Raw genomic sequence first — 18,533 nt, 5'->3', positions numbered from 1 at the left:
GAAAATAGAAAATATGTAACGCATACCTATGCCATGTAAATTATACATAGCGTTTCATATTTTCATGTAAGGAAGTTAAAATTCCTACATTTTGAGAATCGAAAGAAGCTCTGTCGAAATGAGGCTAGCAGTTGAAAATTGGCGCTCGCTGTGTACTTCTGATGCAGGAATTGGAAGATATTTCCTGGCACAGTTGTACAAAAGTTTGAAAGAATGCTTGCTTTCTTTGGCCCAGTAATCATAGGGATTGACATCTTTTGGTATTGGTATCTACCAAATTCTTTTGGGTTCTCTGCTGATATAAAGATGCCTCACAACTTTGTAGATCCTCTATATCTCTCCATATTGAGGCACATTCAGCTTCTGATGTTGAGCTCTGAGCACCTTTATCTATGTCAGAGATCACTGGACAAACTTTATCAAACTCAATTTCTATAATTTCATTAATTAACTTCAACTTCCAATGATCCTTCTTATCACTGGGGATTAAAGTATTTTTGAAGCGAGGGTCCATCTTCATTGAGAATACATTCACACTATCTTCCTGGTATGGAGTGAACCTTGACTTTATAGATTTTAATAAACTTTTTGCCAATGTAACTGCATGAACATTGATTGATGTTTGTATGATCGTGGAAAGTTTCTTCTCACAACCTTTGAGAAAAGGAAACAGAAAAGAAGAGGTTGGGAATGTGTTGGATCCTAGCATTTCAGTACCTTCTTTGAGAGGTTTTAATACCTCCAAATAAGCTTCGCATAAACTCCACTCCTCTTTAGTGAAATCATCAATGTTGGTGTCTTCAAGAGCACGACGCAATGGCTTCTTAACTTTTACAAGTCGTTCAATCATGTCAAACTCTGAATTCCATCTCGTATCAACATCTTGGACTAAATACAGGGCTGGCTCTCTGCAGCAGTGCTGTGTTTGAAATGACCAACAATGCTGGTGCCTTTTTTGCACATTGTATCAAATCCTCTTACCTCCTTTCTAGCATCAAGAACACATACTTGTGAAGTGTGGATGCTACATTTCCGAGCATTCCAACGAGGATGCCCAGCCACAGCAGCAGTTATTTATCAGTTAGGACATAAATAGGCACTTGTTCATTGAGGCCCCATTCTTTAGATTTAGATTCTAGGGCTTCTCTAATGTTAGAGCCTGTGTGGAACCCTGACAATTTGTCATTGCCAAAACAAAACGACTTATATTTAAAATCCAAATTTACATAGTGAGCTGTCATTGACAAATAGCTATTTCTATGGTCTGACCATACATCAGTTGTGAAAGAAACAGATGACAAAGATGGTTGATCATTCTGATATTCCTTAATTTTTTTTCGGGATGATATTTCTAGAAACTGTATTCCTGGATGGCATTTTATAGAGAGGAACAGTATAATTCATCAAATCGACAAAACCTTATTCCTCAACAATAGAATAAGGATGATAACCCAGACTCGGCGATTCATTTCTGTATGTCGGGGATCATCTTTATCCCATTGCATAGTGTGCACTCAATTCAGGGTTGCCGAAAAATTGGCGAGAGGTGTTTCCGTCATTAGTTGAGCCGAATCCTGGCTTTGGTTTGTCCACAATTAGTCCCATTTCTTGTTTGAAACGTAGTTTAATTTCTTCGGAGCGTTGTTTTACACTTGTCTTTTCTTCAGCGCTTCTAGCCTGCCATTTTTTAATGTTCATTTTGTAGCTAATGTGTAACAAACATTCGAAACAACGAATGAAGAGTTGAAAAACCAAACCCAAAATGATTTTGATTGAAATGATGTGGAAGGTCGCGGCACAGTACTTCGAACCTCGAATTTGATTCCTTTTTCCAACCAATTTTCGTTATTTTCCAAAAAACGCTGCTTTGATTTTCCCGCAGCGACCCATTTATCAAAAACTTTGGAGGCATAGCTCGCCAACCTCATTTTAATTTGCCTTTCAGAGTCGCTGGTAAGGTTTTCAAAATTAAATTTGGACGTAAGGAACTTAAAGAGGAAAGAGTTTTTATCTTCCTTTGAGTACTTCAACCATTCTTCGAAAAAGTCCCGCCTCGAAATAAAGTACTCTAGAATAAAAAAAAATGTACTCAAATGTGCTGGCTATAACACATCTTATTATAAATGGGGAAGGTACAGCTATTATATATAGAAAAATTAGCCCGGGTACAAATGGGTACAAGTCAATACGATTCCTTTAAAGATAATAATAATAATAATAATAATAATCTTTATTAATAGCACTTGGCTAGAACATATACATATACAAAATTCCATATTCACACAGAAAGAAGATAAATAAATCAAATACAGTACTTCCAGAAAAATAGCTACCACTTATATAACAATATTCTCTCTTATAAATGTTTTGCACAAATTCTTGAACTGCGACAGACTACCCGAATGCCTGACGCTTTCAGGCAGTTTATTGTATTGCTTTAAACCTTTGTAAAATAAGCTATTCTGGCTGAAATTAGTAGATACCCTATTTATATAAAAATTATTTTGTGACCGTGTATCATATTTATGTATATCTCTTACAAATTTACAGTTTTGGAGTAGGTGTTTAGGTACTAAATCATTCAACATCTTGTAAATAAATATCATAGTGTTATAAGTTATAATTTGCCTTACACTTAAAAGATTTGTTGTTTTTAGCATATCAGTTATTCTAGTATATTTGTCACAGTTCAGAATCATACGTAATGCCTTATTTTGTTTTTTCTGTAAAATATCTATCTGGGTATTATTCATCAAAAATAACAATGTGGAACAAAAATAAAAATGTGGAGCAATGATAGTTTTATAAATAGTTAACTTAGACCAGCAACTCAAGTTTTGTGACGTACGTCCTAATACATTACTTTTTTTAGCAATTTTATTTGTTATAAATTTATAATGCTCAGAAAACGATAAATTTTCGTCTATTATACAACCTAGGTACTTATACTGTACTACCCTTTCAACCATTTCATTGTCTATTTTAACTACACTGTTTGCATTGAGAGTCAATACCTTATTTTTATTTTTCAGAATCATCAATTTAGTTTTATTTATATTAAGTCTGAGTGAGTTGTTATTCAACCATTCAAATAAATTACTGAATTCCTCATTTAGTGTTTGTATTATTTCATCAACATTATCACCCACAGTATATATCATAGTGTCATCAGCAAACAACTGAATTCTACACTTTTTTACAGCCTTAACAATGTCATTTATATATAGAATAAATAGAGTGGGTCCCAACACCGTTCCCTGTGGTACACCATAAGTGGTTTGAGCAGCGGTTGAAATATTATTATACTTAGTTACTTGAGTCCGATCAGTTAAGTAATCTTGAAACCACTTGAGAATGGATGATCCAAACCCATATTTTTCCATTTTGTGTAATAGTAGCTGCCTGGAGATTGTCTCAAAGGCACGCTTAAAATCTAAGAAAACTACACCGACAAGATGACCCTCTTCCAATGCCTCTTTCCAATTAAACATCACAGTTTGTAAAGCGCTTTCACACGAATTTTTATGCCTAAAACCTGTCTGATAGTCAGTAAAGATTTTATTATCTTCAATATATTTCACTATTTGATCATTAACACATATTTCAAGGAGTTTTTCATATGGTGGTACCATATTAATAGGCCTGAACTCATTTAATAGTACCCTTAACTTTTTCAACTGGGATGACCATACTGTTCTTCCAAGAGTTTGGAAAAATTCCCTTCTCTATGCTGCTGTTAATTATTTTAAGAAATTTGTCTCCTATTGCTTCAAACCCGTATTTTAATATTTGTACCGTGATACCATCAGTATTACTTTCTTTATTTTTCATCTTTTTTACTATTTTTCGTAGATCTGCCATTTCTAAAATTTTAAATTTTTCCATTACGCATTTAACTTCTATATTACTTACAATTTCATTTTGATTATTATTTTTCACTATTTCTTTAATACTGTCTAGGAAAAATATGTTAAATTGTTCACTTATTTCTTTACCTGTGATTCGTTTATTATCAAATATTATTTCGGGTTTAGGTCCCTCATTTGTTTTGGAATTTATAAGTTTTTTTATTGTTTTCCACATTTCTGTGGGGTCGTCCTTCAACAAGTCAATCTTATCATTGAAATAATTAGTTTTCGTATTTCTGATCATTGATACAACTCTGTTTCTTTGTTGTCTATAATTGTTCCAGTCCTCATCAGCTTTTGTTACTATGGCTCTTTGATATAGATGATATCTTAGTTTAATTTCATTACTTATCTCTTCATTCCACCACTTCTTATCTCCAAATTTTTCCGTATATACCACTGTTCTTTCTGGAGCAAACTGATTTAGTGCACATAGTAGATTATCGATTAAACATTCAGCTAATTTGTTTGTGTCTTGTGACTGAGGCCATGCCATGTCCATAAGTTTAAGTTGGAATCCCATTACATCCATAGATTTGTAGTTTCTATAACTTTTTTCTTTACGTTTTTCAATATATTTACTTTTAAGATCTACTGTAATAATTGAATGATCGGTAATTTTAGGGGTTGTTAGTACTTCGTAGTTAATATTCTTTTGGTTTGTGAGAAGAAGATCAATTTTTGTGGATGATATCCTTGTTACTCGAGTATACTTATCAATCAGCTGGTAGATACCATGCTTTGCGATTAGATCATTAAGTTTAATACTATAAAAGTGATTACTTGCCAGGTCTATATTGAAATCACCCAAAATTATAATAATTGCATCCTGGTTCAGGTTTTCCATGAAGTTATCAAGTTTATTTAAGAACTCTGCATCACTTGTGCTCGGTGAGTGATATAAAGAATATAGATAATATTTTTGTTTTTCCAAGACAATTTCAATTCCTGTTATCCATACATTTCTATTATCACTTATATTAAGAATTTCTTTATACCTATATCCTTTTTTTATGTATATTATTGTTCCTCCTGTATGAGCACTTGTAGAAAAACTAATTACCGAGTTATATCCTATAATCTCTATTTCATTTGAGGTAAAATCTTGAGTAACGTGTGTTTCTGAAAGACATATAATATTTGGTTTATTTTGATTTGCAATCCACGTTAGCTCTGTTTTGTGTGTACTTAATCCCTGTATATTTAAATATAAGATACTTGTTCCTGGTTGCTATATTATGTTGTTTCTTCTATGTATTTCAGGATATTTTATTTTTTCTTGTAACTGTTCTGCTACTCTTTTATACGCTTCGCAGGTTTTTTCATATGCCTTATGTTTACTATCAATGTGTGGTATTTTTAATACTTCTGCTGCATATTTACAATTTGCGCAACATATATCTCTTGAGTTACACTCAATTGCTTTATGTTCTCCTGCACATATTTGACATGTAGGTGTTTCCTTTTTGCATTCTTTCGCGAGATGTCCAAACTTCCAGCAGTTATAGCACTGCTTTACATTTAGACTGTCATTGAAAAAACAACTTTTCCATCCTATATGTAGTTTTTTCCTATTCTCAATGCATTCGTATGTATGTACATCCATTTGCAGAATGACATTCATGTTTCCTCTGTATGTTTTAATTTTATGCACTATCTTTAATTCTCTCTCCTCTAGCTCAGTATTTATCAAATTCTGTAAAATAATTTTCTCTATGAGACTGTCCTCATCTTCTAACTCTTTTGGATCTACATTAAATACTATTATCCTAGGATTTTTCTTTTCGGGTATATTTACTTTATATGAATGACCCAAAGAAGTTTTAATGCTTTCGCACACATTCTGTACCTTTTCTTTTCCATTCTCATTGCACTTTATTGCCACTCCTCCATCTCGTATGTACTTAATTTTTGATACACCAATTCCAAGACCACTGGGATTAATTTTTTCTTCTATTGTCTTTTTTGTAGATTCACTTGTTTGGGCACTATCCATTGGTTTCACTATTATGACTTCTTCCTTCTGTTTTTTCACTGCCAGACTGTAATCACCTTGTCCATTAGCTAACTTCTTTTTTAATTCATCAATTTCTTCTTGTAGAAGGTTAATTATTGTTGTTTTATCATCTATTATTGTTTCCTTACTCAATAATAACTTATTGAATAACTCCAAGGATTTTTGATTATTACATTTTTGACAGTATAATTTCATTACTCGGGAAGAAAGCTGTAAAACTTTTACTTCTGATGCTGTAAGCCCTCCACAATCTTTGCATATTGCATCTCTACATCCATCACAATCAAAAAGGTCCTTATTTTTAACTTTGATTTGTTTACAAATCTCGCATTTCATTTTTGAGGTTATCTTTCATGAAAATTAAAAGTTACCACCAAATATGCAGATTTCCACAGTGCTTTCAATTATTATAGAAAGACTCAACTTCACTTATAGAATTCCTATTCTTTATCATATATTTTTCCACTTTTTTTCAGTATTTTTCTGTTATGAATCAAACACGCCGTCAACCTCGACTTAGAGGTATGGTATAATAAAATATACATAAAAATATATACATAAAAATATATATAAAATAATAAAACAAGAAAAAAAATATCCATCTCCAACAATTAAATTTTTATGAAACTAGGAACACTTCGATTTTTGTGTTAGAAATGACGTCTGGAATTCAATGTTGACACGGATTCATACCTTTGGACCTCACTACTCAAAAGGTGGAGTGTTTCAAACATAAACAAACACTATGTTACAATATTTTGGAGTATTGTTTATATTATTCCAATACCAAATTTTAGATTTCTGAACATGGCTTTTGTCCACCTAGCTTGTACAATCGAAACACATTGCATTCCTTCAATTTTTTAACTGTGTCTGGGAGGGTGGGTTGAGCTTCTTCTGCCTTCTTTTTTTCCTCTTTGGTCCTCTTTGCCTCTTGTAACTTCTTTCATTCATCCTTGTGTTTGGTTGAGAGATGATTATGGAGGGGGCTTGTGGTACCTGAAATATAGAAAATGAGGTGTTACAACCATAAATTGAGATTGAGCTTTTATTTCTTGTAAAGCTGGTAGGTAATCCTTCTGATCATGACAAATGTCAGGTATCCAACATGACTAATAGATGGTAAATGGCCTAAAATTAATTAAACACACATTTTTTACTCCTTGAAGAGCCACTACTGTGGGCACTAAAGCAAAGCTCATTACATTACATGACGTTGTCTCAGCACATGATCTTATACTCAAATAATATAGAAAATATTTTCAAGAACAAAGACAGTTGTCACTAAGTACTAGGGGAGGGCATCTTGCCTCTAGAAGTAAAAAATAACTCTGGTCCTCCTTCGGCAACTCCTCTTCGGATAATTTTCAAAAAGGTTGTAAAGTCCTAAGTATCATATAGAAATGAGGTGAGAATTCATTTGTCAAAGGGTAAATGGGCTCTTGGCCCCTCCCTATAAAATTTGTCTATCTAAAAACCTTCAGCGATACTTGCAGTAATTCAAAATTTCGAAAGATGCTAAAATTTTTGCATCAAATCCACGTTCATTAGCCAACAAAAATGTTTTCTCAATGAAACTTATATTTGTTGCATTTTGCAACTTTTTATTAGAATTACTCTTGTTTTCTTTTTCGGGATTTACAAAACTGCTAAATTAAATTTTTTTAATAGGATCAGATAACTTTTTACGAGTACGAATCGCTCATTTTCGTACGTTCTTAACAGGGCCTCTCCATTTTCTGTTATATTTAGGAAACATTGCCTACAAGTTTCTTCAGAAAGTTCACCACTGTAAATATTTCGAACCGCGCAATTCTCGTTGTCATTATGAGGGTTGCAGGCATTAATATACTTAATTATATTTTGTATATCTATTTTGTATCTACATCTACATCCGTGTGATTCATGGAGAAAGAGTAAGGTAACATTTGTCTTGTAGTTAGCAAATGTAATTCATAATTATTATTTCTATCAGCCACACCTCAATTTAACAAAATTTCTACCATTCCGCAGTAGTTATTTAAATATTTGATTTTCAGTGCTCTTGGTGTGCAAAAAATTTGAAAAATTCATTATTCAAAAATCTGTAATTATTCTTTTGTATTGATCATATTTTTCGACTAGGCCAGAATGGTTTTGGTCTAATGCCTATGTTATAAGGAGTACCTTTCAAAATTGATGCCAACACACACACACAAACACTTTCCCTTGAGACGAGCCCGTCCCTCTAGGCATCCACCCCCGGATAAATCCACGAGTGGGTGCGAGGAAGGACATTCCACCACCCCCTGTCATTTCGACAGGTCCTCATCCTCTTTCGCGTCACAGTTTCGCGCGCAGACTCCTTCCTCTCCCCTGAGGTCTGTGGGAGATTCTGGGATGTCTTATTAATTAATTAAAAAGGTTCTTTATTCTGTTTATGATTCCCAAATTAACAATACATATAAAAATAACAATATGAAATGTGTATGCCGATGGTCTGGCGATCTCTACATGTATTGTGTGCGTCTGAAGTATTAAGCTGGCTCCTTGTTTCTTCAACATTATCCATACATTTTCGCTCTAAAAATAACTTTGTCCCTAATATATGTTTATGATTCCCAGCATCTTTCGACTGGGTTATCTCTGGAAAGCAGCTGAAAAACAGAGTTTCAAAATCGACTGGGGGAATATTTTTCGAGAAGACAACATGACTGACGTTGTTTTATTTGATATTAATTATTGAAATATTCTATACATTTGTGATGAATGAACGTTTGGAGTTGAACAACCTTGTTATATGGTTAGCGACCCATGCAGAAGCCTACACCCACTATCTCGGATGTCTTCTGCACGATTTGCGTCTTTGAGGCTCTTACGAAGATCGTTTGGCAGACAATAATTGTAAAAATTTGTAGAGATTTTTGTTATAAAGTCTTTAATAGTGGGTATATCGGCTTTGTCATGTAACCACGTCTTTCTGGGTAGTTTGGGATAGCAATTATATTTTATCGCCATCCGTAAACACTTGTTCTGTATCACTTGCAGGGAGTTGAAATTGTGTTTGGAGCCGTTATAATAAACTGGGGCTGCGTATGTGAGTATTCTCCTGAGTAATAAATACTCTGTTTTGGATGCATTAATGGCTAATTTGTGTTCGTGTAAATATGGTATAATTTTTGTGTTGATGTGATTTTGTGCGATGTCTAATGCGTGATCTGGATTCTTTGCTGTCGATACAAAACAGGTGTCGTCGGCATATATGGCGGTAAGAAGTTGCGGGGAAGTTGGTAGATCATGGATAAATATGGAATAAAGCAAAGGAGATAACACAGAGCCTTGTGGTACTCCAGCTTGTATTGAAAATGGTCCAGCTGTGTGATTTTCTATTTTAGTGAAGAATTTACGATTCGTTAGGTATGAATTTAAAATTTTGATCAAATAGCTTGGTATACCTAATTTGATTAATTTGTGAACTAATCCCTCCGGTCATACGGAGTCAAATGCTTTCTGTATGTCGATAGTGACCATAATTGCTTTTTCTTTGTTTTGGAAGCCTTCTCTAATATAATTTAGAACTCTGATGATTTGAGCCACTGTGCTGTGACCGCTTCTGAATCCGTATTGCTCGGAAGGTATAGTATTATTATATTTGTAATCTTTTAAGGATTATTTTATCAATTACCTTTGCTATATTATTCAGTAGGGAAATTGGTCTGTAGCTATCCACATAACATGGTTGTTTGTTAGCTTTGATTATTGGTATGATGTTGGCAATCTTGAGCATATCCGGGTATTGACCAGTTTTAATAATGAAATTTATTATGTATGTAAGTTGTACTATTGCTTTTTTTGGTATATTTTTGAGTAAAATGTTAGGTATCCCGTCTGATCCCGGGGCTGTTTTATTTTTTAATTGTTGTATTGTGTTGTAAACTTCTGTACAAGTTGTTAAGTTTTGTGTATTTAAAGTGTTTAATGAATATCAGGTATTGATGAACTGATTGTGTGATATTTTGGTGGTATTGTGTGTGTTGTGAATAATTTATAAAGTTGTTTTGAAAATACTCTCCGAACTTTTCCGCTATTTCGATTTCATTAGTAAACGTATGTCCGTTACTAATAATTTTATTAAATTCATTTTGTTTGAATCTGAGACGTTTCGCGATTTTCCATAGCGAGTTGTTTTCTGGTTGTAAGGTGTTCAAAAAATTCGTTGTTTTTGTGTTCTTTTATCAAGTTGTTTATTGTGTGTTGATAGTGTTTTAGTAGTGAATGATCGTTATCGTGCCTAGTTTGTTGCCATTTTCTCCTTATTTTGTTTTTCTCGTGTATTGTTTGTATGATGTGATCTGGGAGAGTATTATGGAATTGGGTTTTTGGTTTTAATATAGTTGATTGATTTCTTGCTGTGATGATAATATTTTGAAGATTTCCAATTATCTTTGTTAAGTGTTGTGTATTTTCTATTTTGTCTGTTATTGTGATGTTTTCATTTATGTGTTTTCTAAATTTTACCCAGCTTGTAGTGCTGTAATCGTATGTTTTTGTAATGACAGGGTTATGTATATTGTGTGAAAGTTTCAGATGGATAAGGACAGGATCGTGATCGGAGTTGAAGTCTGTTAGGGTTTTTATTTTGTGTATGTTGTTAATGTTTTTCCCTATGGCTATGTCGAGTGTGCTGGGAGTGAAGTTTGCGTATGGAAAATGCGTTGGTTCATCAGTATTGAATATAATACAATCAGAATTGTCACAAAATTTCAAAAGAGTATTTCCGTTTTTATTAGGGAGTTTAGCGTAATGATCCCACAGTGGATGTCGACAATTGAGATCACCTACTATCAGAATTTTGTTGTGTGTTTTTGTGATATTGTGAAAGTCCAATTCTTTTAACGTATTACCGGGAGGATTATAGATACCGACTATTTTAATTTTATTATCTAAGAGTATTGGGATATGCTCAATTGATGTATTATTTTGTTGCAAGAGTTGGAAATTTATGCCTTTTTTGATTAACAATGCGATACCACCACCGTTGGCATCGGCGGGGCGGTCTTGTCTAATGAGACGATATTCTTGGTTTCCAAAGTTAATTGATTTATTTGGTTTAAGAAGTGTCTCGATAAGAAAGAAAATATCTGGTTTGTGAATGTCGAGAAAATGTCTGATGAGATGGAGTTTGCTATAAACTCCACGTACATTACAGAATATAATTTTAAGATTAAATCGTTTTTGAAATACTGTTCTACCACCTACCTGCCTAGATGTCATAGCTGTCTACAGTAACAAAGTTATTGTAGATCGTAAATTTCTCCATTTTATTGTTTGCCTTCTTCATTTCCTCTAGTAGATCAGCAACGGCTCTGGTTAGTTCGTCCAAGTTTACCAAGGAGTGAAGTTCTTTGAACATGTTGTTCAGCTCGGTGAATTTGGTTATATCATTGTTGGGTGGTCTGGGTTGAACGTTTGTTGTTTTTGATTGTATTTGAGGCTGTTCATTTTGGGGGATTGTTTGGGGAATGTTTTTGGATGGGAGGCTGGGAAAATCTTCATTGTTGTTTCTTTTTGTCCATGGGTTGTTTGTTGGAATAGGAGCTGGGATATATTTTGTGGTGGTGGTGGTGGTTTTGGATTTTAGATTGATTGATTTCTTTTCTTCAAGCCATATTTTCCTTTTTATGAATTCTGGACAAATTTCTGCGTTTGCAGGGTGGTCTCCTCTGCAGTTGGCGCACCGGGCAGGAAGCGATCTTTCTTTAACACATTCTGGTGTAAGATGTTGCCCCGCGCGTTTCAGGCATCTCGGCGTTCTACCGCAATTTGAGGTAGCGTGGCCCCAGAGCTGATAGATGTGGCATTGTATGATTGGTTTGTTTTGTCTTCTATGTTCCCATACAACCCTTGTGTGTTCGATTACTCTCACCGTTTTATTCAGGTAGTCCAGAGTAATTTTGGAGTCTGTAATTCTATATTCTATAATATATATATTCTATAATATAAAAATGAATCGCAAAATGTGTTGGTAAGCGCATAACTCAACAACGCCTGGACCAATTTGGCCAAATCTTTTTTTAAAATGTTCGAAGTTCAAGGATGGTTTTTACGGCGAGAAAAATTAGAATTATTGCTGGAAAAACCCTAAAAATAGCTCTTTTCTTTTTCCCATACAAATGATTTGTAACTAAAACGTAGTCAATTTGAGCACTCACTGTTGTCTAAGCAATGTAGGTGTGTTCCTAACGTCAAAGATCATATCTATCAAAACAATGTGTGTGTGTGCGTTGGAGCACAGAATAAATAGTTGGAGGAGTTTAATGTCGCGTTCCGAAACTCGCGTTTCTTTTGTAAGGTGTGTTCCTAACGTCAAAGATCATATCTATCAAAACAATGTGTGTGTGTGTGCGTTGGAGCACAGAATACATAGTTGGAGGAGTTTAATGTCGCGTTCCGAAACTCGCGTTTCTTTTGTATTAGTTTCGGCACGCGAGATAAAATGCAGCAGTTTCCACGTCATTACATCAGTCAAACAAAAATCGCGTTAGCAACAGTACTTTATTATTTTTAATATCCAAACAAAAACAATTCGTACGGCTAAAAAAAAACAATTCGTACGGCTTAAAAGGATTTGACTTCAAGTCATATCAAATTAAAAAAAAAAGTTGTCTGTTACCTAATCTACTGAGTTTGCTTTTGTCAACTGATACACGAAACAAATTCGTATATCGTGTTTTTTGCAGAGTGTTTAGTTAGTTAGTGTTTGATTAGTTCGTGATTAGTGAAAAAATAATGTATATTTGATATGCCTCCTATAAGACGAAGCAATTTAGGTAGAAGAACCAGAAATGCTACAAACCAAGCTAATTACCGATCTAATCGTACTGCACAAGAACCTGACGACGGAAATGAACGTGAAAGAATTCGGATATCACAAACGCGTGAAGCGCGAGCGCGACATTCAACTAATAATCGCGCAAGTTTGAATCGAGCTGCTTTCAGTTACGATGTGTCAATTGACTACAGTAACTACCAATGTGTTGTTATTGGTTCTATGAACTCGGTTTGCTCATACTGTAAGGCATTAAAATACAAAAACGAAGCCAATGGATTGTGTTGCGCAAATGGTAAAGTGAAATTGATACCATTGGATCCACCACCAGAACCATTGTACTCATTGGTTTCAGGAATAGGAACAGATTCTATACACTTTTTGACACATATCCAACAATATAACAATTGCTTTCAAATGACTTCATTTGGGGCAACAAATGTAGTTCGGGAAAATTTTATGCCAACTTTCAAGGTATGTATTATATCACTTAGTCATCATATTATATGGTGATTCAGTTTCAGTGACACTTTTATTATATTTTATATATTTGATAGATATTAGTTAAAACTAAATATATACTTTTTAAGATCAAATATTATTTAAGTTTGGTCACTGACAATCCATTAATTTATACCACACCATAATATTTTTCTTATTTACAGATACAAGGGCAAATATATCACAGAGCAGGTTCACTGTTACCAGTGTCAGATAGCGACAACAAATTCCTGCAAATTTATTTTATGGGCAATTCACCACAAGAAATTGATCTGCGTTGTGCACATAACAATTTAGTAAAGAGGTCTATTATAGAACAATTACAAACTTTATTTCATCAACACAATCAATTGATTATATTGTTTAAAACTGCCCTGGATCTGATGCCATCCGATAATCACAAAATTGTAATCAGAGCTGATAAAACACCTGCAGGTCAACATACAAGACGTTTTAATGCACCAACTATTGATGAAGTTGCTATCGTTGTAGTTGGAGAAAACTTGGAATCCCGTGATATTGTTTTACATCGTCGGAATGATCAATTACAACGTATAAAGGAAACACACCGCTCATATGATGCACTGCAATATCCCATTATATTTTGGCAAGGTGAAGATGGCTACGATTTCTCAACAAAAATGATAAATCCCATTACAGGTAACTAAAATATTAGTTTAGCTATGGCGATAATATTTCAGTCATTATATTATGTATTTTAATTTTATATTTGAATGTTATTAAAACAAAATCTATTTACAGGTTCTGAAACCAACAAAAAAGTCAGTTCAATGAACTATTATTCATACCGCCTAATGATTCGGGAAAATGAAGATAATCACATATTGAAATGTCGGCGATTATATCACAAATATGTTGTTGACATGTATGTTAAAATTGAAACGGAGAGATTAACATTCATCAGGTTGAATCAAACCAAACTCCGATCTGAAGAGTATATTCACCTTCGAGATGCGATTAATACTGATGGAAATGCACAGAATGTCGGTCGGATGACTATTCTTCCAGCAACATACATCGGAAGCCCTCGGCATATGCACGAATATGCTCAAGATGCCATGTCGTATGTTCGTCATTATGGTACAGCAGATTTGTTCATCACATTTACATGCAATCCGCAATGGATAGAAATCAAGCAGGAGTTATTCTCTGGGCAATCACCCATTGATCGTCATGATATTACAGCCACAGTCTTTAGACAAAAGTTGAAATCATTAATGGATTTCATCGTAAAACATAATGTGTTTGGTGAGACACGCTGCTGGATGTATTCTGTGGAGTGGCAGAAACGAGGATTGCCACATGCACACATTTTGATTTGGTTGGTTGAAAAGATAAGGCCAAATGAAGTTGATGCAGTGATATCAGCTGAAATCCCTGATGTACAAGTAGATCCTGGATTACATGAGGTAGTTATCAAACACATGATACATGGTCCCTGTGGAACTCTTAATCAAAATTCACCGTGTATGATGGATGGTAAATGTTCAAAACGATATCCACGGACATTAATATCGGAAACAATTACTGGTAATGACGGTTATCCATTGTATCGTCGCAGATCGACAGCAGACAATGGAAAATCAACAATTGTCAAATTAAATCAACAAGATATTGAAATAGATAATCGTTGGATTGTTCCATATTCACCCATTTTATTAAAGACATTCAAAGCACACATCAACGTTGAATCTTGCCATTCAGTGAAATCAATTAAATACATTTGCAAATATGTAACCAAAGGGAGTGATATGGCTGTGATTGGAATTGGTGCAGAGAATTCCAATGATGAAGTTACCCAATACCAAATGGGCCGCTATGTCAGTAGTAATGAAGCAGTTTGGCGAATATTTTCTTTTCCTATTCATGAGAAACACCCTTCTGTTGTTCACTTAGCTGTGCATTTAGAAAATGGACAAAGAGTGTATTTTACAACACAGAACGCAGTACAAAGAGCTGCTCAGCCACCATCTACTACATTAACCAGTTTTTTTGAGACATGCCAAAACGATGATTTCGCACAAACATTGCTATATTCTGAAATGCCAAAATATTATACCTGGAATCAATCCTCAAGGAGATTTATACGACGGAAACAAGGAAAACCAGTTCCAGGATATACAGATATATATTCCACCGATGCGATTGGCCGGATTTATTCAGTACATCCAAGCAATGATGAATGTTTTTATTTACGACTGCTATTAGTCAATGTACGTGGCGCAACATCATTCCAACAGTTACGAACTGTTGATGGTGAATTGTGTGGATCCTGTCCTGTGAGAAGCCTGTCAACGTTTGCAATTACTTGAAAATGACGCTCATTGGGATCAAACTCTCAATGATGCTATAATATCATCACACGCTCATCAAATACGAACATTGTTTTCTATAATCATATCTACATGCTTCCCATCAAACCCAATTGATTTGTGGATCAAGTACAAAGATTATATGTGTGATGATATTTTGTATCAAATACGGAATAGAATGGGAAATCCAAATATACAAATCAGTGAAGAAATTTACAATGAAGCATTGATTTCAATTGAGGACATGTGCTTGATTATGTCAAACAAACTATTAATTCAATTAGGCCTGACCGCGCCCAATCGTCCAATGCATGACGCTTTTAACCAAGAGTTGCATCGAGAAAGACTGTATGATCTCAACGCTTTGAAAGAATTAATTCAAACAAATCTTCCACTGTTAAATGAACAACAGAAGTATGTATTTGAAACTCTTATGAAAGTAACAAATGATGAAACTGGAGGGATTTACTTCTTAGATGCACCTGGTGGTACAGGAAAAACTTTTTTGATTTCATTAATATTAGCAACAATTCACTCACAAAATAAAATTGCACTTGCACTCGCTTCGTCGGGAATCGCAGCAACTTTGCTTGAAGGTGGTCGAACAGCCCATTCAGCACTAAAATTGCCATTAAATATGCAAAGCAATAAAACTCCAACCTGTAACGTTTCGAAGAACTCTGCAATGGCAAAGGTTTTGCAGCAATGTAAATTGATTGTTTGGGATGAATGCACGATGGCACATAAAAAATCTTTGGAGGCTTTAGACAGAACCTTAAAAGATCTACGGAGCAATAATAACCGATTTGGTGGTGCAATGATTTTATTAGCAGGAGATTTTCGTCAAACATTGCCAGTGATTCCACGATCAACGCCAGCTGATGAACTCAATAAGCAAGAATATGCGTGTCGAGTTGCAAAATGACCAATCTGGAAACATATTCTCTAAACAACTCATTGACATTGGTAATGGCAAATTACCTATAGACATGTTGACTGGCTGCATTAACTTTCCTCAAAGTTTTTGTCAGTTAACTCAATCAAAAGATGAACTTATTCAGAAGGTGTTTCCAGATGTTTCTCAAAATTACAGAAACCATGATTGGTTGAGCGAACGAGCTATACTGGCTGCAAAAAACATAGATGTAAATGAATTAAATTTCAAAATTCAAGAACAAATTACAGGCGAATTGAGGATATATAAATCAGTTGATTCGGCTACTAATCAAGATGATGTAGTCAACTATCCACCGGAATTTTTAAACTCGCTGGATTTGCCAGGATTGCCACCTCACAATCTTCAATTAAAGGTCGGATCGGTGGTTATAATGTTGCGAAATATCAACCAACTGCGTCTTTGCAACGGTACACGGTTAGCGATAAAAAAATTACTAAACAATGTGATAGAAGCAACTATACTCAAAGGAAAGTATAAAGGAGAAGATGTTCTCATACCGCGCATCCCAATGATTCCGACTGATGTGCCATTTGAGTTTAAACGACTACAGTTTCCAGTGCGGCTTGCTTTTGCTATGACTATAAACAAGTCCCAGGGGCAATCATTAAGTGCTTGTGGTATTAATCTAGAAAACCCATGTTTCTCACATGGTCAATTGTATGTTGCCTGTTCCCGTGTTGGAAAACCATCAGATTTGTTTATCTATGCGCCAGGTAATCAAACAAAAAACATCGTATACCACAAAGCACTACAATGATAATAATAATAATTATTTATGATTCATATGATTAACAATAAAGCGATTACTTACTTTTAAATCCTTATATATGTTTTATTTAATTATTTTTTATTCACAACCCCCTATCACCAGGGTGATGGTTCTGTTCAGGAGAATTTTTTAATTTAATTTAATTTTTTCTTTTGTGTTTTGAATGTAGTTTGTTTCTCGTCTTCAGAGGGTTCAGATAGCGTATCGTAATTGTTGTGTGTTTTGATTGTGGCTTGTTTGTTTGTCTGACTCAGTATTTTATTGAAAGATACACATTTTTTGGGTTTTTCTAATCCTGGAGGCGTGACGTCTCTAGTGTCCATGGGTTCGTTTTTGGTGATTGTCTGGATTGTGTTTATGTCTACTTTTTGTTGTTCCGCACTAGACATATTTAGGTTTCTAGCAGTTATTTTAGAATTTTTCTTAACAATTTTCTCGTATTGCGACGTGAAATTGTCGATTGTTATTCCAACGCCAGTATTCTCAGCGTCTTCAACTTCCTGCCCCCATGAGAGATTAGCAGGTTTATGTATTTGTGCTTGAATTGTTGTTGTTTCAGGGATGTTAGTCGATCTCTTTGGGCTTATGTCTTTCTCTGATGAGTCACTGCGCTGTGATCCTATAGTATCTTCTTCCATTTGTACTTTTGTTTGTGTTACTTTGTTTAATGATCTATCCGGTGTGGAGGTATTATTGGCCGAACTGCCTCTACACACAGGAATTGACAATTCAGAGTTGAAAGACTTCAGCCCTATTATATCACTATCGCAAGTGATATTTTTGTTTTCTGAACACTTGTTAATGTTTTTGTTTATTTGTTCTGGACACTTTTCGATGTTAACTTCTGAACACTTTGCTTTAGATGGTTGGTTGTTGGTCAACTCAATACATTTAGATAGCGATGATACGTCGATTGTTTCTAAACACTGTTTTGGAATAATTATCGTTTCCGAACTATCAGTTTTATTTGTTTTATCTTCAATCAAAAAATCTTCATCAATATAAACTAGTTTTAGAAAGTTTTTGTTTTTTAATTTTAATTCTGAAGTTTTCTTTTTTATTCTATTGATTTCTGAAGAGTATTTTGACAGTGAATTTTCATCTGTAGTATCGGCACTGCGACGTGGAACGTCGGGATCAAAACTACGACTAGATTCCCGTACACTTATCTTAGGAACTGTTTTATGTGTGTTGGTTTTTGTAAGTCTTTTTATTTTATTAGTTTTTGTTATTGTCTTA

At 34.4% G+C, this 18,533-nt stretch overlaps 2 protein-coding genes across 2 annotated transcripts; one reads left to right on the top strand and one right to left on the bottom strand.

The window, feature by feature from the left end:
• Nucleotides 1–3,648: 3,648 nt before the first annotated feature.
• Nucleotides 3,649–4,755, bottom strand: LOC130902970 (uncharacterized). Its single transcript, XM_057815255.1, has one exon. It carries the CDS (start codon nt 4,753–4,755, stop codon nt 3,649–3,651), a length of 1,107 nt encoding a protein of 368 aa, XP_057671238.1.
• An 8,584-nt stretch (nt 4,756–13,339) lies between these two features.
• LOC130902969 (uncharacterized) lies at nt 13,340–15,567 on the top strand. The gene is made up of 2 exons (XM_057815254.1): nt 13,340–13,894; nt 13,997–15,567. Exons 1-2 carry the CDS (start codon nt 13,480–13,482, stop codon nt 15,565–15,567), a joined length of 1,986 nt encoding a protein of 661 aa, XP_057671237.1. The 5' UTR covers nt 13,340–13,479.
• Nucleotides 15,568–18,533: the final 2,966 nt, after the last annotated feature.

Source organism: Diorhabda carinulata, chromosome Y (genome assembly GCF_026250575.1).
Source record: "Diorhabda carinulata isolate Delta chromosome Y, icDioCari1.1, whole genome shotgun sequence".
Lineage (NCBI taxonomy): Eukaryota > Metazoa > Arthropoda > Insecta > Coleoptera > Chrysomelidae > Diorhabda > Diorhabda carinulata.
Note: the sequence above shows the minus strand (reverse complement) of the source record. Positions and strands in the feature narration are given on the sequence as shown.

Bases quoted from the DNA above. Each gene is read 5' to 3' on its own strand.
- LOC130902970 (XM_057815255.1), bottom strand. From the start codon at position 4,755: ATGGAAAACCTGAACCAGGATGCAATTATTATAATTTTGGGTGATTTC.
- LOC130902969 (XM_057815254.1), top strand. From the start codon at position 13,480: ATGGGCAATTCACCACAAGAAATTGATCTGCGTTGTGCACATAACAAT. The intron at 13,895-13,996 runs GTAACTAAAATA...ATCTATTTACAG, and splicing joins AATGATAAATCCCATTACAG to GTTCTGAAACCAACAAAAAA.